General features: G+C 43.7%; 1 protein-coding gene across 1 annotated transcript in view; it reads right to left on the bottom strand.

Annotated features, from left to right (window-relative positions):
* Positions 1–4427: 4427 nt before the first annotated feature.
* The window catches only part of ABCD2 (ATP binding cassette subfamily D member 2), a 51345-nt gene continuing 33295 nt past the window's right edge, over positions 4428–22477 (bottom strand). Inside the window, exons 7-10 of the mRNA XM_082489878.1 lie at positions 19473–19618; positions 12345–12429; positions 11484–11609; positions 4428–8909 (exon numbers count right to left, since the gene is read on the bottom strand). Coding sequence (XP_082346004.1) covers positions 8699–8909; positions 11484–11609; positions 12345–12429; positions 19473–19618 — 568 coding nt within the window. The 3' untranslated portion in view covers positions 4428–8698. The remainder of the gene's footprint in view (positions 8910–11483; positions 11610–12344; positions 12430–19472; positions 19619–22477) is intronic.

Raw genomic sequence — 22477 nt, 5'->3', positions numbered from 1 at the left:
CAACAAAGCAAAGTTTCTGCTCACACATGCCTCATTCTTTGGGGGAGTGTGCAGCTCTGCCTCTTCCCCCTCCACCCACAAGAAATCTGAAAAAAACTTGAGAAGATCATGACAGTCAGATGGGATTAGAGCACCAACACAGATTATGGCCAGTTTAAGACCTCTTTGGGGAGGTGGATGCAGACAGCAGAGGTCTTCTGCCCATGCTCCAGGCTGTCATGACAGGAGCCTGCTGTGATCTGGAGGCAGCCCAGCGTCATGTTCAGCCTGGCACTGGGTGATGCAGGGCAGCTCCTGCCTGAAGAAATGTCTTTTTGAGGTGGGCAGTGCTGGCTAAACATGCTTTCATGGGTGCCAGGGCAGGGCAGCTTGGGTCTGTCTGTACTTGCCCACCTACAAATGCAGGAGAAGAGCTGGAGAGACTTGTCCTTCATGGCTCCAGGTCTTCTGTCTTTTCTTCCCAAACTCACAGGCGGCTTTTCTCTGCATGCTGGCTGAGCTGCCCGTGGAAGCACGAGGTGCTGCAGCCCTGTTGACTCCAGCAGCACTGGAGTTCCTGCTTTCATAATTACCCGTTGGCCAGGAGGGGCTGGTTTGGCACTGCCTAACACAAGCCACAGATGCCATCGAACAACGCCCTGTGCCACACAGGCATTTTCTGCTGGAGCACCCTAGGACCCATCAGAAGCAAAACCTGTCCTGGCTTCATTCAAGCCTGAATTTGTCTGCTTCCAACTTCTGCATCTCATTTATGCCTCTTGCAGTAGTGTAAGGCTCTGAATTAGCCTTTAGAAGTAAACATACATCTTCAAGCATGGCTTAAACAAAACAAACTAAAACGCTTTGAACATGGCCTTGCACTTGATGGAGGGCTAGGCAGGGATGTGATGATACACCCCTGAACTATGTCCTAGGTAAGGGCATGCTTTGGCCCATCTGGTCTGGTTTCTCTTTAATGAGCCCCTGAGAAGTCCACTGGAAACTTTGACAGGCAGAGAGAGAGAAGACTGCTTTTTAGTCACTAATCCTTGGTTGGAGTGGAAGGGGTTTGGAGAGGTTGGAGCCCATGCTGGTGCAATAACCTCGGGTTTCCCAGAGGCACTCGGTGGGCTGGAGGAGCAGCCGCTTCGGTGGTGTCCCGTGGGGAGCTGGGACACGCAGCCCTCACCAGCATGGCTCCGTCCTCGTGGAGCAGCCCAGCATCAGAACAGGGCGAGCAGGTAACGGGAGATTGACAAAGCCAGATCGGAGTGATTAAGGGAACATCTAGCAGACATTTTTTAATACCTTTAAAACTGACGATGCCACTGTTTTCTTGGGGTTTTTTCCTGGTTGTTAATTAAAACCTCTCTCAGACAAGCAGTTTTCAGCCCATGACTTGAAAGAGGGATTGAACCTCCCTTCAGACGTCCCTGGAAGTAAGTCCTTACAAAGGAAGCGCAGTCATTCTCCCAGGCCGGAATGCTTTGCCTCCGCTTTCATCTTGGCATGAAATGCATTAATCATTCTTTTTTTTCACCCATAACAATGTAATCAACAAGAGTCTAATAAACAGAGTCCTCATCCTCTGATGCTCAGCAACAAGCCATATGGCACATGTATAAGTGAAGATTAGCGATTAGACAGGGGTTGAATTCTCTGTAACGTGATTACAGTATAAAAATAGGCCAGCAAGGGCTAGCACCTCCTTGTACGCTCATTTTGCACTAGGAAGGAAATGGGGATTCTCATAATTTTGTTTCTGTGGCTGCCATTTCATACCAGATATAAAGGGATTTTTGGTTGAATAGCAGAGCTCAGACAAGGGATGTCATTATTTAAGAATTTATTATATTTATGGGTTACCTAGAAATACTCCAAAGAACATTATGAAAAGCAGCTGTGTGCTTCTGATGACCATTTGCTGGGGTTAAACGAGGATTATTTGTTTTTCACAAGTATAAGCGCTATAACTTTTAAACCACCCTGGCATTGCAGGTATAAACTGATACCGGGAAATGTTTGCTCAGTGCAAGAATGTCCCATTACTGTGGGCAAAGCCCAGCTTTATCACTACTGGTTGCTGCACTTCAGTGCCTTGCATTTGTACCTTGCTAGCTACTGATCATTTCAGCTGTGCCGATATTATTTCTTAAGAATTTTCCTAAAGGTGTTTGCTGACTACCTATAAAAAACATTCGCAGGGTCTGGCCATGGGATCCTCTGGCCATGGGATCCTCGGGGACTTCTGCTCACACACACATTTCTGCCGTACGTTTCCCGGGAAGGAGGGCACTAGCACCTGGATGCCTCAGCACTGCTCCCATCCCAACGGGGACAGAAAGTGGGATAAAAGAGTGGGAAGGAAGACCTAGTGCAATGCTTATAACAAAGATAGAGATCTCCAAACACACCGTCACAGGAAACACCAGCTGGTAGAGAAGTCTCTAATAAACTTCATGTATTTATAGCATAGTGTGCTATCATTGAGGAGAAAAACATTTGAACTAAGATACAGAGGACAAGACTATTAGAGAATCAGTGCATTTTTTCTGGCTTGTTTTCGGTATTAAATAGTTTGGGTTTGCTTCAATAATTTGCTTATCGTTCGTGGTGAAAATAATTTCTGCTTCCCAAAGACCCAAATCTTTATGAAAAGCATCATGAATCTCATCTATTTGAAATGTGTCTCTGAAGCACAACAAATATAAACTCAGTGTCAAAGACATTTCAATCTAAATAACTTCTATGACAATTTTCATGCTAAAATTGATGAATAAATGAACATTTTTGTTTCTTTTGTTGTTCATGTTGCCCTACAAATGCATAAATGCTGTGTCAGGGCCAGCTTTTCTCTATATGTTTGATGACAACAGAAGAAAAGTAATGTGCCGTTGCATAGTTATGTCCAAGACAGGTTTCATCATTCCCTTTTTCCAACACACAGCTCCTCCCATGGGCTCTCTTGGACTGTTTTTTCCCAGCCCTCATCCTGGCCTGGTTTCTCACTGGGGGCTGAGCCCCAGGACCCAGCTGGCTCCTCAGCCCTGGATCAGCCACCATCACAATCTCTTTCTCCCTTTTTGAATTACCTGGTTAAAACCAGATTGTTCATACACATCAAACTTGCACTGGGTGGGTGCATTATTTTAATACGATACTGTTACCTTCTTGTAGATGGTCTCGTTTACATGAGGTTAAAGACACTAATTTAAAAAATACAAAGCAGGTGCTGCAGAATGAGCCATAATCAGAAATAAGGCTATAGAGAGACAGCATAAGGTGTTCTTCCAGATATTCCCCACTTACCAGAAAATTTCAGCTGTGGGAAGCCTTTGAACACCGCTGTTCTGAATATTTCCTGAGTCCATTTTGCTCCCGTGATACGAGCCTTGCTGTCCCATCTCCTCTGGGAATACTTAAACCTTGGGCAGAGGCTTAGGGCTCCAGCACTTCACAGCAAACTCATGGCGCCAGTCCTCTGGTGGCCTGGTCAGAAATCAGGAATGCTCTCCAAAGAGCAGACACCAAAGCATGTCTTACCAAGAAAAGTGAAACTCAAGTGCAACCTCGCAGCTCTCAGCTCACCTTCCCCAATTCAATAGAGCTTGTCTCCTCCTGGTCTGATGCATGAGCCCTAGTGTGGTCCTACAGTGCCCCACAGATGCCCCAAAATGCATTTCTCATGGCTCGCATCCTGGTTTGCTCTCTGTTGGTGCTCTCCCTCTGAGGGGCTGCAGTAGCTGGAAGGGAGGCACAGGGGACGGGCCTTTAGTCACTCATAAGGATCTAGTTCTTAAGCGACCACCACCACCATGGGCTCCTCAACTGCATAATTGAGGTCCTGTACCACCACATGGTACCTCACTGTCCCCTGCCACGCAGCTGGGAAGGTGCTAGACTCAAGCCAGCTCTGGGTCAACCGATGTCCTCATGCTCCCGGTAGTCTGAAGAGCTAATGAGACTATTTTTTATCTTAGTCCCTAAGAAAACAACCCTCTCCTTTTTTAGGCAAACATGGGAACTTGCTTGTGATATTTGTGACATTGATGTTTTTACATAACTTTATCTTATAAAGAACATAACAACAACCTTTGGGAGTGATGCTGCTGAGACCACCTGATCTTGCACTACTGACACCATCCTCTGGCAGATAGCTCGGTGCTCACCCTCCCTGCAGAGCTCCCCAGCAAGTGGTGGCAGCTTTTGTCACCTTCCTGTCAAGAATCAGGTCCATACTGAAGTGGATGGGCGGGAGAAAACCTCACAGCAGCCTTTGACGCCAGCCTGATCGAGCAACGAAACATTTGTTTTACCTTGCAAACACACAACATCCACCCCAAGCTTTCCTACCCCATCACAGAAACGAGGGATGGGAAGGGGCTCCCTGAGCACACGCAGGCAGGTCCTGACTGCTGTGTGAATGATTCATACAGAACACTGTGAACTCAAAGTAAATGCAACATGTTTTATTTGAGGTTGGAATAAATTACAACTGTAAAGCATAATTTATTGCTTTATAAATTGTCTGCTCTTAAAAGGCATTAATATCAAACATAAACAAAACAAAGACACATTCAATTAGCAGTTCAGTTCTCTTAAGCTTCATGAACAGCTCAGCAGGGGGATTTCATTCTATATACGATTGAAATCTCTGATCACAGGCTCGTAAACTTGACTTTGACATGCATGATCACCGTTCAGTCATATTGAGGGGATTGTAGATGTGTTCATTTGCTTTAGGATATAATTTTTATTGCAATTTTCCCAAAATCATCCCACTGAACACCCGGTCCTTCATTCCTCACTCAAATACAAATCCCACTGGCCTCAAAAAACTCCTTTACAAGACATGTGGGGTTTTCTACCCCTGCAGAAGGAGGGCTTCCAAGTCTAAAACAGGAATGAGTCTGGTCCCAAAACTAAGTGAAAAACAAACTCCTCCTAGGTTAAATACTGAAATCCCATGCACAAAGAAATGTTTCCTCCCGTTATGAATATTCTTGCAAAAAAATCCCAACATTATCTGAATGAACTGATGTGGATACTTCATATTTTTATTGTACAGATACTCCACACCTGAGACTGGTATGAATTTTGCTCAGCATCTGTAGTCCTCTAGGACGCAGACCCAGGCAAGATCAGTCTGTGCTGAGTCCTGGGGGATGCGAGGGTGCTCATAGGAGGCTTCGCAGCATCCAGCCCTGAATGCACAGATGCCATGACACAAGGAGCTGGGTCTGGCTACCTCCAGCTAGATATGACAGGCAGAAGGAAGGCCAAAACGTCCCTTCCTCACCTCCCGCGGAGTCACTGCCCCTGAACACCAGAAAGGCAGTGGACATTGATGAGCAGCTCTCATTGCACCATGAAAAAGGATTCCACCAAGGCATCCTGCCCTCCTCTGACTCTCTTGCACTGCAAGGGCCAAGCGCTCCCCATGCCTCGGCTCCAGAACAGCGTCTCCGTGAGCCATTCCCTGAGCCATTCCCTGAGCCATTCCCTGAGCAGGGAGCCTCCACCTCTGCTCTTGCTTTCCCGGCTAGATCCGAAGCAGCACAAAATGAGCTGGCTCATGCCCTGTGTTACGCCAGAGGTAAAACTCTCCAGAAACAGACCTGGAAACTCCCATCTCAATTAGCCCTTGGAACAACTCAGAAAGTTTGCAGAGAAAATCTCCAGGGCAGCTTCTCTTCCAGCCACAAAACTAAATTTAAAAATAATGAGCCACCGGTACAGAAAATCCTTCTAAAACTGTCTCGGTATTACTCAGAAAATTCCTATTTAGAGAAGGGTTTCTTCTCATACCAGCCTCTAATGTTCTTGTCATGCCTACAAGAATGTAAATAGCTGAGTGAGATGTTAGGATATTTTATGCTGTATTACTGAATGGGAATGGTTAAGTCTATTACTGGATCCAAGAAATATATAACAAACTTCAAGGAAAATACTATTACATTGATCCTGGTGTGATTTCAGTTTTCATTAAAATTTCATCAGTAATGTATGTATCTTTTGTATGTTTTATGCATAATCTCATTTAAAAAAACAGCAAACAAACTTTGTTCTTCTGAACATGGTTTCCTCAGAAGAAGTGTTTCTGTTGTGTCGTGAGGGATGCCCAGCTTGGATCTCTGCGAGGCGGTACAGCAGATTTCAGGCACTGCACTTGCCCATAATGGCTCCCAACAAGCCAAGCACCATGGCGGAGCTTTGGTGGGAGGCTGGGAGCGTGCAGGGCCATAGCTGGAGCTGCGCCGAATTGGGCCAATTGCTCAGCACTTCTCAGTGTCCTCCTCATTCAGGGACTGGACAACCCTGGTTTAGCTCCCAGCCACACAGTAAAGTGCTTAATGGAGGGGTGAGGAACACTAACGCCCCTTCCTCCACCTCAGGTCCTGCCTCAGGAGAGGCTTGTGGAAAGGTGGCTTTGTGGCTGCTTTGCGCCAGGAAGAGGATACGCTGCAGCTGGGACAAGGGCATGCGTACGGTGTGTGCCTGATTGATGACCATCTTAGAGAAACATAACTCAGAAATATGCAAGGCTTTACGATCATCAGTCATCTCATTTATGCTCACTGAGAACAGATTCTTGGCTGACTTCTTTTTTTCCTTAGCAGTTCTGATTTTTTCTTTGAAGATGAGAAGGAGGAAAGCTACCCTTCAGGGAGAGGGACAAGCAGAGACACTTACAAATTAAAATGCATGTACATGTCATCCACCGCAGCAGTGACCTCCAGTCTGCACTTTGCAACACAACATCTTATTATCTTGAATCTTAATTTCTCATCCCTTTCAAAGGTTCCCAAGAGCATTCCTTTCTGTGTCAGTGAGATGTCCCAGGGGACTCTACAGAGAAAACTAATGAGAGGAACAAACTGTTGTCACCAGGACAAGTTACAGGGTTACATTCAAGCCACAGACTCTGGAAGAGCAGGACAGGGAGAAGACTTACTCCATTTTCTGGTGCAAGTGCCACACCAAGCAGCAAGACGAGCACACAGCGAGAAAGTAGATGGGCGAATGGTTAGCGCACTGGACTGGGATTTGGCAGACAGAGTTAAGTCACGTTCCCCTTGTTCTCAAAGTGATCAGAAAAAGGAAACAGTTTATATTAACTTCAGGGTGCTCAAACATTCCCAGCTCAGCAAATACCCCCAAAATATTTCTCCTCTCTTAATAGTTCTTAACAGCTTATGCATTGCTGCTCTCATACCAAGCACACCAGACAGAAATCTTCTAAGGAATCACACTTCTAGGAAAAAAAGAACCAACAAACTTCAGGATTGCTACATATTGGCTAAGGCTCATTTACCCATCTGCAAAGCCTCTTACCCCTCCTGACCTTCACTCCTGAGCTGCCTATTTGCTGTGCACTTGCAGTCAGAGAGAGCAGATCGGGAGCTCTTAAATCCATTCAAATCTTTATTTCTAATTCACCGGGTTTTGCCTCCGGCAAGGCACTCAGGCCAGCACTGTCTTTGGGGTTTCTGTTTAAAGCACCTTCTGACTGACTGGGGACCAGGTTCCTACTGAACTGAAAAGCAAATGGGACGATCAGTGAGTGCATCTGAAAGCAAAGCTGTTAACTGCTGCGTTTGCTCACTGGGAGGGCAGTGTTCAGCCACTCTACCAAAATATGGCAGGCATATTAATTAGTGGTTACAAAATGCTCTAACTTTTCACAGACCTTTGTAAGTGCTGAGCATTTTAATTGGCAGGACAGCCATGCCTGAGAATTCCGTGTATTGCTAGAAACTGACATTTTTCTCTCCTACAGTCCTTCCAGTCACAAAGCATCTCACGGAACAAACAAGTGCCTATATTGTGATTTTAGCGACGGAGGAACTGGGTCAGAGAAGGACACTGGCCGGATCAGACCTATGGAGCAGATGAATGACTTAGTCAAGCGACAACTGAATCACTTGATGCCAGGCCCAGTGCTCCATCCCCCCCACCAGAAGTTACTAAATAGGGAACATAAATAATCTCCCAAAGGAATTGATGTATCATGAAGGGCAAAGAGCCTCTGAAGCTATGCATAATGGCATAAAGTACAGCACAAGTATATTACATGTTTAGCTCTATCCCTGCTTCTCTGTCACGAGGGCAGTGGGTTGCTCAGACAGTTGTCTTCTGGTCAGCCTATTACGTTATTTCCTATGGAAACGCAGGTAAAGGAGCGTACGCGATTTAGCAGTAGAACAGGAGTTTGGTTTTACATGGGCCGAAAGAATGTTTCTTATACCCAAATGAGATTTTTGCATGCATCTGCATACTCACCCAGATGCTGCCTCTGCCGTGCTCCATGCCTGAGTTTCATGCCAGGTTTGCTCTGCGTAGCAGGCATGTCATACGCACACAGTGACCTGGTACAAGAGCACATTCCGCAGGCCAAGTCTCAGGCAAAAGTTCACCTACAAAACTTAAGTGTCTTGGTAGTTTTTTGCAGTGAATCGGGCTTTCACTAGGAATTAACCTAAGCTGCAATGACTAATCTTATACTCTGTGCACTTGCTTATTTTCTTTTCACAGTTCAAGCACTTTCTTCCTTAATACTAAAACGCTAAAGTCTTACAGAGCATTCAGAGCATTATTTTCTGCTGGCTGTGTTTCTCTATGCTCTAAGCCTCTATCACAATGCATGCAAAGGATAATGGCTGATTTTGTAATGCTTTTAACTAAAAAAATACTTTTAAAAACATAAAACATAAATTATTTATTCCTCTTTGTCCATTGTTTTAAGCACTGAGTCTTCTCCCAAGATTTTACACAGTTCATTCAGTCTCTGCTGCATTTTAGGAATGCCTGCAAGTTGGGATTCCAGTCTCTGTTTTTCCTCACTCAGTGATAAACGGATCGCGGTGTCCAACTGCTCGAAACGCCAGCCACCTTGTCCGTCAAACTGCAGCAAGTGAGTGTGGTACTTCCTGCAATACAAATTAAAACATTAGCAATGGCTCAAGAACAGATGGTTCCTTTTTGCACGCAGATTTGGATGCCTGTGCCTCTTTTCAATGTTCCTCTCAGACTGTTTTCAGTGACTCATAATCCCAGGACACTCTTTTGTAAGGGATTTGGGTATTTCAAAGCCTGTCACCAGAACCTCCCCAGCCCATCTAGTGAAGTTCAGCCTCAAGGTGCCAGCTGTAGGCTATCAGCACCAGTGCGGGCTCCCCAGCTGGGGCAGTCATTGCCCTCGAGCAGCCCACACAGCCGTGCTCCCTGAGGCCCTCACCAGCACTGATGCTGGTAGGAGTGGGCAGCAGCGCTGTGGAGGGATCCCTCATCACCTGCTGTCCCTGGCCAAGGTGGTGGCCTCCCTTTTTCTGCCTCCCTCTTAGAAACATTGTCTGTGACTGCAGTTGCCTTCACTGCAATACCACCAGACGCCTTCTCCAGGAGCTTGAAAAGCAGCAGCAGATGAAGTTCCCTTGTCCCCCAGGAATGCTAGTCCCAGTTTATTTTATTTACCTCGCTATCTGAGAGACATTTTACTTCCTTAGCAGAAAATACATTCAGGCGGGCACGGTGCACCTGATGCTCCTGATAGAACTCCAGTTTGTTTGAATTACACCGCAGTTTGTTCCCCTCCATCTTATAAGGCTGACTAAAGAAACCTCCAGTCCTAAAACACGGTTCAGTTTACAAGGGGCCAGAAAAAAAAAGTCAGTGTAGGAGTCACAGATCTTTCAGTGAGTTTCAGGGTGTGTGCACTGAAAATATTCAAAGGTGTACATATGGACTTTGTCAAGACCTGACAAGACATTTATCAGGAGGTGCAAGAGGAAGAGCAGAGAGTTCCCTCAGAGCTCCTGGTATGACTGGGTAATTTATCACTGTAAATTATAGAAGATGAGACACATCATAAAACAGTGATTATAAATCCAATCGAGGGAATGTGACAGTTTAATAAACTCAATAGCTTATGACATGGGACTCAAAAGAGATTCAGCTCCAGGCTTACATTCACCACTTCTTGCATATTATTCTTTGTGACACCAAATGCTTAACCTATCCCTCTATTTTCCCTCCACCAAAACGCCCAAAAAATCAGGAAGCTAAGATAGATGGTTGAGATGTCCAATGTTTGTGATCTAGGAAAGTAGCCAATATTTTGATTAAAAGAGCAAATATTCCCTGGTATAATCTTCAGAAGGAGAAAATAGCATGTGAACCCAGTTTTTGTCTACGCAGTGCAGTTCCTGCAGAAGCATAGCTAAGTTAAAGGCATTTAATGCTTATTTCTGAATACTCAGCACTTCTGTTTACTTCTCCAGAACCCCCAAAATCACCAGATTTCTGATAATTTCAGTAATAATATGGAGGTTGCAAGAAGAATCCCAAACCTTCCTGAACAGCACTAGTACTAGGAAACAATAAATGTCGGTAGGAATCTGAACTCAAAAGATCTTTCTCACAAGTTCTTTTGCAGAACTTCCCTCTGCGTCATCATTATTTATAGGTGAGATGCTCTCAAATACCTGTTTTCTTGAGCGGTGGTTTTAAAATAATGCTAAACTTTAAAAAATGTAAATATTTTTTTAAGTGTAATTCAAATTGTTTTAAAAACAAACGCCTATGTCACTTTTTTTTTCCTATCAGAATACGCATTTTTTCGTAACATTTAGGTCCCAATCCAACAAAAGCCATTTCCACTGTCACCTCCTCCACAGAGGAAGGAGGAATGCTGGGGAAACCATTCTTAGAGAAGCAGACGCCAGTATAATTTCTTTCATTTGAGGCAACAGACTGGTAATGGATTTTTGTCATCAGTTTAAGCAAACAATCTGACAGTAGAGATCAAGGACTTCAGAACAAAAAGTCTCTGATAACGTCAGCTTCCACCTTCTTCATCTCTTTTTGCCCTTTAAAGTATTTCATTGTTTTATGTATTCAGTAACTACATTTATTTCCCTTGAGGGACCCTTCCACACTTAGTAATCCCTCATTAGAATTATGTTTCTCAGAATTCCAGTATTTCTTTTTTTAATAGACAATCAAATTTTGAAAGATAACGAACCCTGCAGACAGAGGACACAACTGAAGTTAAAACAACAGATGTATTATTCCTATGGAAGGACAAAGAGTACTTTAACCACTTGCCATGCTTCCCATCTTCTCCCCATCTTCTCCCAAGCACTGGTAAACTTCCCCAGGACAGCTCATCTATCTTGTCACCTTTACAGAATAATCTGGTGATATCTGTTGTGGCTGTGGTGTGTGGGGCTAATTAATTGCCTCTTAGATACCCGCATGTTGCTATTACTAGTTAAAACTGAAACACATTTAAAAAAAAACAAGAGGGAGGAAAAAATATGTGTCAAAGAATGAAAAAAATCAATGCTAAATGCATTTACATCGCTATTATTGTAGACAAGTTATCTTAAAAAGTGCAGTAGATATTGATTAAACAGCTGCCCTGCTACAAAGAATAAAGGCTAATCCACTGCCTGTCAGAAAGCTAAAAGCAAGGACCGTTATAAATCCCTGAACATACTTACCAAAGAGAAGGTCTGTGTGTTATAGAAAGCAGGGATATCCCAGCAGCTTTTGCAGCTTGGAATATCTTTCCTTCAACATCAATGCTTACAGCACTTGTGCACTCGTCCAGCAATGCATATTTTGGCCTTTCAAAAGCAGATAGAGAACATTACTCTTCTATGTTTTAGACAGTATTCCTATGTACAAAGTTTAATTGAAAGAATAACAGAAAGTAGAGAGCAATTTTTGCAAGACAGCTGTCTCTCATCTACAGCTGGAAGCTGGCTAGCAACAACATAAACTTTCCATACATCATTCAGGTGCAGACCCGGCTTCCAGGAAAAATGGGGTTTATTTCCTGGTCCATCTGAGTACACAGTGATCTAACTTCTGTGTTCTAGTTTGACTTAGTTTTATTCTGTCCCGTCACCAAGCCATGCAGTAACCACAGCCAACTCAGAAACTTTCTATACACTGCTCTGCAAGGACAGGGCTGCTTTTGTAGTGCTTGCAGTCTCCGAACCCCAAAAGTTTTGGAGCTTGGCTTTTAAATTCCCATAGCCTCTGCAATAGTCCATCAGACTTCTGCAATATTTGTAGGACAGATGCAGGGAAGATGCTTGTGCCTCAGATGTTAAAGAAAGGAACATACGTAAAATGTAATGCTATGCTGCCAAAAGCAAAGCTTAAGTACAAAGCATTGCCCAAACTAAAAGCAGAGCTTGTATGAATAAATGACAAGGTCTGTGGTCCTATGCAACCATCTAGCAGTACTGCATATTGCATGATTATAGTCTACTACTGCTCAAACTATTACAGCAAATCTCCAAAACTCTTCCTCATTTTCAGATGCTACTTAAAGAACAAATCAAAACGCTTACTTATGGTAAAACATCCGAGCCATGCCCATCCTTTGTTTTTCCCCTCCTGATAAGACATCTTTCCAATCCATGATGGCATCCCAGCCTTTTAAAAAAATGCAACCAAAACACATCAGGACAATGTAAACTTATGAAGGAAATGCATCTTCACTTGCAACATCTCTAAAATCCGCAACTAAAATCATAAAGACTATTTCCATTGCTGAAGAGACAGCTCAGGATTCTGGATCACATTTTCTGAAATACCTCAATGCCTTTCCACTGGCACTCAGTTGGAAAAATGTCCCGATATCAATTTTGAAAGTGGAATTTAACCTTCTTGGTCATGTAAGTATTGTCAAAAAACTTTACTTACCATCTTTTCGAAAAAGCACCTCTTACCTGTGTATAACTAATATTTTTTTTTCTGTCATGTTTGTTTTATAGAACAATTTGCTATTCCTTCTTGAAAGGTGTGAGTGGAAATTTACAAACAAATTCAAAGAAATGAAGTGTAAAAATCATAAAGAGCAGTGCCAGACTCCACTCACTACTGGAGGCAAAGAGGAACTGTCAGCAAACTCAACAGAAACACCGATGCAGACACGGGGTGCATTCTGTGCACACAGACAAGCAGCTGACAGACAAAACTGCATACGGACAGGAGGGTTTTCTCTAGGAACTTCCCGCTACCTTGTATTTAGAAATGACCCACAACCGTTGTAACACTGTGTATCTTTCTTTAATTTGCTGCACGACCTCTAACTGATTTTTTTCTTCATCACTTTCAGACCCAGGCAATGGGAGCATGATGCATTTTATCTGCGATCTCTTGGCAGACTGGTGTTTCTGTGAGTACTCTGGCATGATTCATTCCCACTAATGAAAAACTTCAAACACCAAATTACCCTACTGAAAGTAAGTTTTCAATCAAACAATCCTGACGGATAGATTAGCAAAATAGATGAGTTTTGAAAAGGGAGAGTAAAAAAAAATCTGGTAAGGCATTTGCCTCAATAGATCACCTATTCATGAGACGGGCAGCTGGAACGGGGCCGAGTAAGGAAGAGAACATTTTTCCAAAGCAGCCCAGCACTGTAACTTAAAAATTAACAACACAACCCAACACCCTTTTCTGCCACTGCCCACCTGAAAATAAACATTTGCTAGAAAAGACTATAAATAAGGTCAAGCGAGGAGGGTGGGCTGTGCCATTTCTGACACCTGGCCAAAGGTGAGATGAGTGGGGCTTGTGACGGTGCAGGAGACTGGGGAGTGCTCTGCCAGGCTGCTACACCAAGGCTTGGTAGGTCTGAAAAAACCCTCAGTGAAGCACCTGGTGAGAGGTTGAGTAACTGAAAACAGGAATTGATAATGCTAGAGACTGAATTCTAAGAATTTTCTCTACATAAAATTGTAAAATATAATGTCATGTTTTTTAAATATATGTGTCTATAGCTAGATTTAAAAACCAGGCATGCACACACCAGAAATACATCACCTTTAGTCATCCTATTGTTTTTCCTTCATTTCCTTCCATTCGTGTTGAAGGATCACGGTGTGCACCCCCACCCTGTGGAGCACATGCAGTGCTTTCTCTCAGCGGGCTCCTAGCAAAGACGGAGCTGTGTAATGATTAACTGAACCACCATTTGGATGAATTCTGGTAAAGGAAATAGATACACAGAGGCTGCTGCTGCTGAGCAGTCCCAGTGCTGGGACCACACAGAGAGCTGGAGTGATGTTCCATCAACACCCTCAGCTTCCAAAAAAGACTGTAAAATGCTTGGAGTGCTCCTTTTTGGCAAAGGGTTGCAGGGGCAAGGGATGGGAACGGTCCTTCATGAAAGCCACAGAAACAGCTACGTTTCTGAAGGCAACATTCAGGCTGCTGCTTATATTCTATTATTTCTAAGCTGAGAACATAGACAAGCTCCTGGGATCTGGATCTGAAATCGGGTGTGGGTGTGGGGGTGCATGCACACGTGCCTGGGGAAGCAGTGCCTGCGCTCATACAGTTTCTTCCAGATGAGCTGGTTTATAAAGGCTTATTAAAGGACAAAAAGGGAACAAAGTTCAAGAAGCAGCAGCATCTTATGAGCAAAATCACTCTATTATTTCCCTTAAAGGTGTAAGATTTAGCCTCCATTTACCAGTATATCTGTGGTCACTTCAACTTACATTCTAACTGAATATTAGAAGTGCATTTTGTCTCCTCCTACCTAGCTCCCTCCCTGAACTCTCCTATCTGCCACTTGGAATGTCTCAAACAACAGATAAGGAAGGATCCATTTTAATATTATCCTTTTTAAAAATTATTTTCTAATGTCTGAATAATCTTCTCTGAAGACTTAGGCACTGTAACTCACAATAAACTGATTCCCTATTGCACATTGATAATAATGCACCTACTTGTTTCTCTTTTCTTCCTGCTGACGGGACACAGTTCAGTGAAGGTCATTATTGTTCTGAAAATATCAGCCAAGTCAGTGGCTTACATCGCCCATAGCTACATCCACTTTACAAATGAAGAAATGAAATGGCTTGCCCATGAACGCAGCACAAACCTCTCAGTAGGTACAAACAACCCTGGCTATCAGCGTCCAGATTCCTCGCCCAGCTTCTTGTTACACGAAGCCTTTGATTGCACATGGTATGATGTAGATGTGATGAACACTGGATGTCACAGAAATGCCTTTTGCCACCAGTAAGGCAAAGAACATGTGCCATGTGCTGGGCAGAGTAACAGCAGTAGAAATACATAGAGCTGTCAGCAGAAACTAGTGATAGCCTTATGATAGCAGCATTTCATTTTTTTTGCATGGCTTCTTTTATAATTCCTTTTACCTCAATTTTCTGGAAGAAAAAGCAATCTGAATTTGCCAAAATAGGATTATATCTTGGGCCTGTAGCGCTCTGTACCCTTGTGAATCCTCCAACTTTCATGCAAGACAGAGCATTCAGTTGCCATAAAAATATACACTTAAAAATTCTTTTTCCAGATCTACATTCCAATGCAGCTCCTCAGACATGGACTGGAGTGTTACAGCTTCATGACAGGAGAAAGGCTACTACAGCACACTACAGCCAGAGAGTCCACCCCTGGTGGGTTTTTGAACACGGAGGCTTCTTGCACAGCGCACGTCCCCAGGCAGTTGTCAAAATGGAAGAGAGGGCGGGTGCTGAGCAGGATGAATATGCAAGGACAAGCCTTAGCTGAGGAAGGAACAAAGAGACCATCTCTTTGATGGTGTGAGCCTCAGCTCAGCGTGACACTGCAGGGATTTGTGTCTCTGGATTTCAGAGCCGCTGGAAAAACCATCAGAGCACTCCAGAGTTCCTGCTCATACCAGTAACAAAAGCAAACCCAGAGCTAAAATGATCAGATGAAAAAAATCCCAGAGAGAGGAAATGTGCTGGTTGTGTGTTTTGCATGGCCTAGCACAAAGGTTCCCTGGACAAGACCCAAAGATATGACAAGTGTGCAAAATAATGCAGAATAATTATAATCAGGGGTGCTGAGAAACCATAAACAGGTTGAACTTGTTCAGTAATGTCACCAGCCCCAAGCTGCCAGGCCCGGCCATGCATCCAGCGTGCTGCTACACGTACTCACGGCTCCTCTCATGCGACAGGCTATCAGCAGCCTAAGGCTGCTCACCACTGGCACTTGCTAAATAGACACAGATTTTCAAAGCAGGTCAGAAAGGAACCACTTTATCTATATCCCTTGCACATCTCCACGTGATTACCCATGATTTCTGGACACACCTTTTCACCACCCATGCTGAATAGAACCTTCTTTGCTATCCTCATTTTGTATGAAATTATTGTTCTGGTAGAGCTAGCAACTTTGCAGGTGTTGATAGGGCACCTTACTAGATAATATAAAAGTAAGTAGCAAAATGGCATCCCTCTAATATCCAGCAGGCGAGAAAAACATCAGCGTGGGCCTCAGTGGGAAGGAAATTCCGCCCCCAGCAGCAAGGAGGGCTACTGACAACAGCCATTGCGCTGGGTTCTTCTAGGGCTTGGGCTCAGGGACATCTGGAATGGTGGCGGTGGGGAGGAGATGTTATTTTGGTGGTTTCAGTGGTTTTGATGTATTCTGTTGCTACCGCCTGAAAAAAGTTTCATGAGGGTAACACAGACACTAAATGCCAAACTGGGCTACTTATTCTTGTAACCATTCTATTTACTTCTAACTGGGTCAAACCTTATCGCTAGAAAAAGAGAGGAATTTCTGCCATTGGCAGCAACAAGAACAATGTCAGGCTCTTGTCGGCTACTTTACACTTGGAATCTGGTGACCCTTGTACTGATGCAATGTGGAAGTAATTCATCTAAAGACAATAAAGTTACACCAGGACAAATAAACTGAGTCAGAGTTGCGCACTTCTGGCTCCATCTAGCTTTTTCATAACTGCCCACAGGGAGCAGAACACAAAACTGCAGAGCATCGTATTATACACACATGACATTCGTGGTCAATTAAAGCACAACAGGGACATGCCCTAAGGACCCTGCTGTCCGGTAGAGGCTTAATACTGCAGGGGATAGGTGAAAAGGGAAGAGAGGTAAGGCTCTGAAGGAGAAGAGGATCTACAGAAAAAAATACTGAAGAATTATATTAGATTTCTATAACTTAATGATGGGCAGATAGTTAGCTCCATTCTTAGAATGGACAGTTTATGGAAACGGTTCAAAATAGCATGGACATGTCCCATATATCCACAAGAATCTGAGTAACTAAAAATGGTTTCATTGATTTTTTTTTTCAGATGTTGTACATTTTCAAAAAGTGCATATAATATATCATTAGAAACTTGATAGAAATTTTTCAGCAAAACTTTTTTCTATTGGAAAATGCCAGTGTTTGTCAACCATCAAAGCAGTTGAGGCAAATCCCTTGTTCTACAAGCTTTATATGGGATTTTTTGTTACTTTGCAAAGAAAAAAAGTTTCATTTTTAATAGAAATCATTTTAGTTTAAACATCTGATTTTAAGTAAAAGAATTAAATAAAAATTGGAATAAAACCCCCCAACATTCAGCTATGTATAAACAAAAATTTCAATTGTTCACTTTCAAGAAGTATTTCTCTGTCTTTCTGGTTCAAAAACCAGAATATGAGTCTTTGTCCCAGACTGAGGGAGCTCTAAAGAATATGTAAGTAAATGAAATCCACATAACGTGTCAAATCATACGTCACGGATTTCCTCTCTGCTCCTACCTTGGCACTTGTCTCCTGCAAATGCTCAAGGAGAAAAAGGAACAAGTAAGTGTATTATGGTCCTAAAAACTTCCTGGTATGTGGTAATCTCTTCCTGTTTTCCGGCTTTGCCCACTTCTGTCATTTTAGCTCGCAAAGTACCTAAGACTGTTTTTTTTTTTAATGTTTGTTTGTTTGGGCAGACTTTCACACAGTGTGCCCTTATCATGAGTGGAGTTTCAATAGAGCACCAGTGAACATTAACAACATCGTCTACACTTTTTCATAGATTGTGTGTGTCTCACATGCACAGTCTGACAGGCAGACGAGCAAGAATGGTGTCAGCAGTAAAAGAGGACTACTGTCCTTTGGCACAGAAAGTAGAGCAAGACGGATCCAAACCTGGGTGTTTTCAGTTTGGCGACACAGAACCCTGACCCTAGCCAACAGCACCTCGTATGTGGAGCACAGTAACTGCCCCATCATCAGTTCCATGCTGCAGCTGCAGGGTTATAAACCACAATGACGTGCCTTCTGAGGCTGCTGGGGATATGGTTTTGGCCACTGAGGGTCATGTGTTGTTCAGTACATCTACAAGTACCAGCACGCTATGAATGCACACTCCACAGTGGCTTCTTGCCACTGACAATTTAACTCCTCCTTCTTTTCCAGCTCCCCATTCCAACACATCTGCTTGTTCTTCTGCAATCTGGGCACTTCACCTAGTGAAGTGACTCAGGAATACTAACAGGAATAGTTATAATGTCAGTGTAGGGAGTAGAGGCCTTCTCTGCAATTATTCCGGTCACTGAGTTTAGCGCTCTGCCCACTTTTTCAATTCTTGTGTCATAGTATCAGATCTGAATAATATTACGAATTTGTAGGTATACAATTGCTGCTGTAAATGATTACCACTCCCCACTCCAAAGTGCACAGAAAAGACACCAGTCCATGCATACTTCAAAAACAAAATACACTTTCAGCCTTTGAACAGAGCAACAGGCTGCCCTCCAGGAATGGGAATTTAGACATTGCCTTGGTATTCCCAATGGCTGAAGAACTACTTTCTATTGTCAGAATGATCCTGAGAGACACCAAGCACACACATTACAAGGCAATGGACCCGAAGTACCCTGTCAAAAAGAACTGCCAACATCATCTCCTTAAAAGGGTTTGAAGATCCTCCTTCTGTCCTACATCTGTTTTAAAAGCATAATGATGGGGAGGAAATTTAAACTAGAGATTAGTGGCTGGTGGGAACAAAAGGATGAAAATTATTGCTATGCCAAAAAAAGCGCCATGAAATGCTCCACTTCCTTAGACACAAGAAAAGCCTTTAGAATCTTGACATTTACTATGCCAGTGTATTTACACTGTCCCCTACTCTTAGGACAAACAACACTGAGAACAAATGGCAACTAAACCAGCAAGTCGTATATGGCAACGCTCTACTGCCAGCCAGTGTCGTTTGGTTATTTTTAACTTGTTCACCCTGGTGCTGTGGTATCAGACACTCTTTCCTATGGCACATAGTCCTGCTGATCACACAAACCAGGGAGGTGAAAGCAGACCTGACTCTCCTTTCATTCACATGCTTTTGAGTTGATGTAGTCAGTGACATTACAAGGTTTTAAGGCAGGTCACATTTTCTAAGAAAAAGAAAGAAGGTCGCTGATCTCACAATATCATGAAAAGACTGGCTATTACAAGAGAACAAGGATGTTCAGCTTCGGCAAGGATTTACTGGGGAGGAGAGGAGCACTTAGCTCTTCTCCCTCTGTTAGCACCAGGAGCAACAGCCATGTGACTGTGCAGCTCCCACAACCACAAAATGTCTGGATCCAGTTTTGCCAGTTCAGTAAGTAAAGTTCAGTCACACTAAGACACACACATGAGGAACTGATTTTGTAAACCTTTTTACGAAAATATACAATTTACCTCCTTCTCTTTGAACTATGTGGTACAGATGAACCATATGCAGGATACTCTCCAGATCCTGATCTTGGTAGCCTTTCTCATGCATGTCGTCCACTGAGTCTGGATAGATGACTTGATCACGTAGCGTTCCAATGGACATGTAGGGCCTGAGAAACAATACAGAGAAACCGGTAATCTGGAGCTGGCTCCAAGCGAGCGCATCTTGATGATGCTCTATGAGCATATTATAATGCTTTAAACACCATGTTGCTAAAACTGGATTTATCTGTGGGTGCATTGTGGGTGAATGTTTTTCTAAAGTTACCCTAGGGACAAGGTATTGTTTCCATAACAGCCGATTATAGCATAGCAACAGGGGTAGTATTAGCATGAAAACAAAATGACAGATCGGGCAGAATAAACATCTACTTCATAGCCCATTCTGAATGATTTCACTCAGAATCAGGGAAACTCTACGCTGTATTCAAGGTTTGGTATGCTTAGAGATTTAGAAATCGAATTAAACACTCACATGTTAAGAGCAAATTGTAACAAAAACATTGCAGCTCAGACTGTGAAAGACTTGCATGGTGCAGCAGGAGACACCCAAGTCAGGCAGGAGAGCACCAAAAGCCTCCTTTGTACAGGGCCATTCTAGACTGCAGAACTGGGCCTGGGCATAACTTAGCTGGCTTTAGAAGCCAGTGTAACACTTCTGAATTGCAAAAAGGCATACATTAGAGAAGCCGATCAGCTTAAACCTCCCAGCATCAGCTTACCTTTGCCAAGCACAAGGCTGAGCTGTATGTGAAACACATTCTGAATCACCACATTCCCAGACCAGGTAATACCATCCATCTTACTAAAACAAGCTGCCTCCGCTTTGGAGCCAGAGTCCTCAGTCACGGCCGTGTCCCCGGAATGGCTATGGACAGTCTCCACAATGTCATGAGGTGTGCCCAGCCTCCAGTACAGCACAGGCCCCAAAAATCCTCCTAAGTCTCTAAACAAAGTTTTACAGCTCTCTGAAAGATAGCAGGCCGCTCAGGCTGGAATAGCAAAGGCAACTAAGATGTGTATTTGACCATCTCTTTTGCTGCTCTTATTCTAGGGATTTCTTGCGAAGGACAAATATCCATCCTGTCCCACAGACGGTGCTGATAGCCCCTGGAAGATGGAAACACCCGGGAATGATCTGTGAGATTTAGAGTTTGCAGAGGAAGGTCTGAACCAAAGAACTGTCAGGCTCCAGACTCTGCCCTGCTTTCTGTGCCAAGAGTTACACTATCTCCCTCTGGGTTCATCTGCCAAACAATACTAGTCTTATTAAAGCTGTGGTGCCAGGGGAGGATGACAGAGAGGAGCAGTTAAAATTGGGCCAGCAACGAGGAGGCTTCCAGGCAGCTTGCTCTTGTCACAGAGAACTGCTTCCAACAACTTCACAGCATGTTGACGAGGGGTCAGCCTGAAGAGCTCTGGACCTGCGTGGTGAGAAGGTTTCACCCATGCATTTGAGGCTTTCCCTGACAGAGATGCGTTAATACCTTAGATGATTTCTTCCCTTCCCTTGGATGTGTCTCTGCAGAAGGGGTGGATCTACCCATTGTTATTCTGAGAGTCCCTAAAATACACCACAGAGTAATTTGAAAGGATTCATAATGCAACAGATGTAGAATTACAGAACTAAAGCTGCAACGCGAACTGACAGTCACATTCAAGCTGGCATCAGCTGCATTGGTTTTAGTGCTGCAGACATCCATGGTGAACTGTCTGTACCCGCCCGTAGTTAAACTACTTTCAGCACCAGCTGGGTGAGGGTGGGAAGGGCAGGGGATCTGAACCACTTACAAATATTTGGTCATCTCCCAGATGAAGCAAAACCAGAACCACAAGTCAGACACAAGCATTGCTGCTCCTCTTTGCTTATTGTTCTGCTTTGTGCTTAATGTGGGAAGAGTACCGCTCTGGGCTGCTGCATGAACACGAGCATCAAGTGCAGTGAACCATTTACATTAATGTGGATATTGCAAAATTTCAACTCTAAAAATTATGTAACTTCATGAAATAATGCTATATTACATTTCCATAGTGATCTCCATATAAAATCCCAAAGTGCTTTACTTTTTGCATATGTAGAAATCACTTCACTTGCTCCAGACTGCTGCCATCTCTGGGACAGAAGAACAGCAACTCCACCTGGGCTCACAAAAGTTGAGCTCAGGTTGTGCATAAGACTGCGTAATTTGGGTGAAACTGCAGGTAAGGGCCAGGAGGACAGAGTTACCTATCATATAATTTGTCTGGGGTTTAATACTCTGCTCTTGTGAAGTATGATCCTGTAATGACTAGCAGCTCTGAGATTTAACCTGCAGCACAACCGGGAAGGCAATGCTCAGAAGCACCACACCAAGACACTTGTTGCCATGCCGTTTATTGAGTCACCAGCACCGCTTTCTGGTACAACTGGATTTTCCTTGTGGCCTCCCATCTAAACACAGCAGTACTACCGTGCACGCCTCTCCCCACCTACTTTGTAAAAATTAAAGAAAAGCCCAGCCTGCAGTGGAATAGCAAACCCCATCAATTACTGACTAACTAGCAGAGAGAAAACATGGATTATGGTTATGGGCCTGTCCCGGAAGGTGGGAGAGCACATTCTGCTTCCCCCATCCTGTAGGGAGCCACTCACATCCCTGAAGGGACACTTCATCTTAATTGGCATGAGATGTCTCGTTTGGGGGTGCAACTCTTGACAACAAAGAGAGGCACCTCTGTGGCTGGTTCATCCCATTTATTTTAGGGTAGGGATGGATTGTCTCCTGGGGGTGTCTACTCCCTCAATGGGGGACAGAGCCCAGAAAACCAACTTAGTTATCTAACGTCTAAAGTGCTAAAGTTAGATGAGTTCTCATCTAACTCATACTCTCATAATCTCATACTAAACCACATTTCTCTATCTGTAACTTGAAGACACTAACTTCCTTACATACCATGGGCACCACAAAGTCAGATACACTAAAACCTGT

Source organism: Vanellus vanellus (assembly GCF_965231255.1).
Source record: "Vanellus vanellus genome assembly, chromosome: 1".
Classification (NCBI taxonomy): Eukaryota; Metazoa; Chordata; class Aves; order Charadriiformes; family Charadriidae; genus Vanellus; species Vanellus vanellus.
The sequence above is the reverse complement of the archived record's forward strand: the minus strand, read 5'-3'. Positions and strand labels throughout refer to the sequence as shown.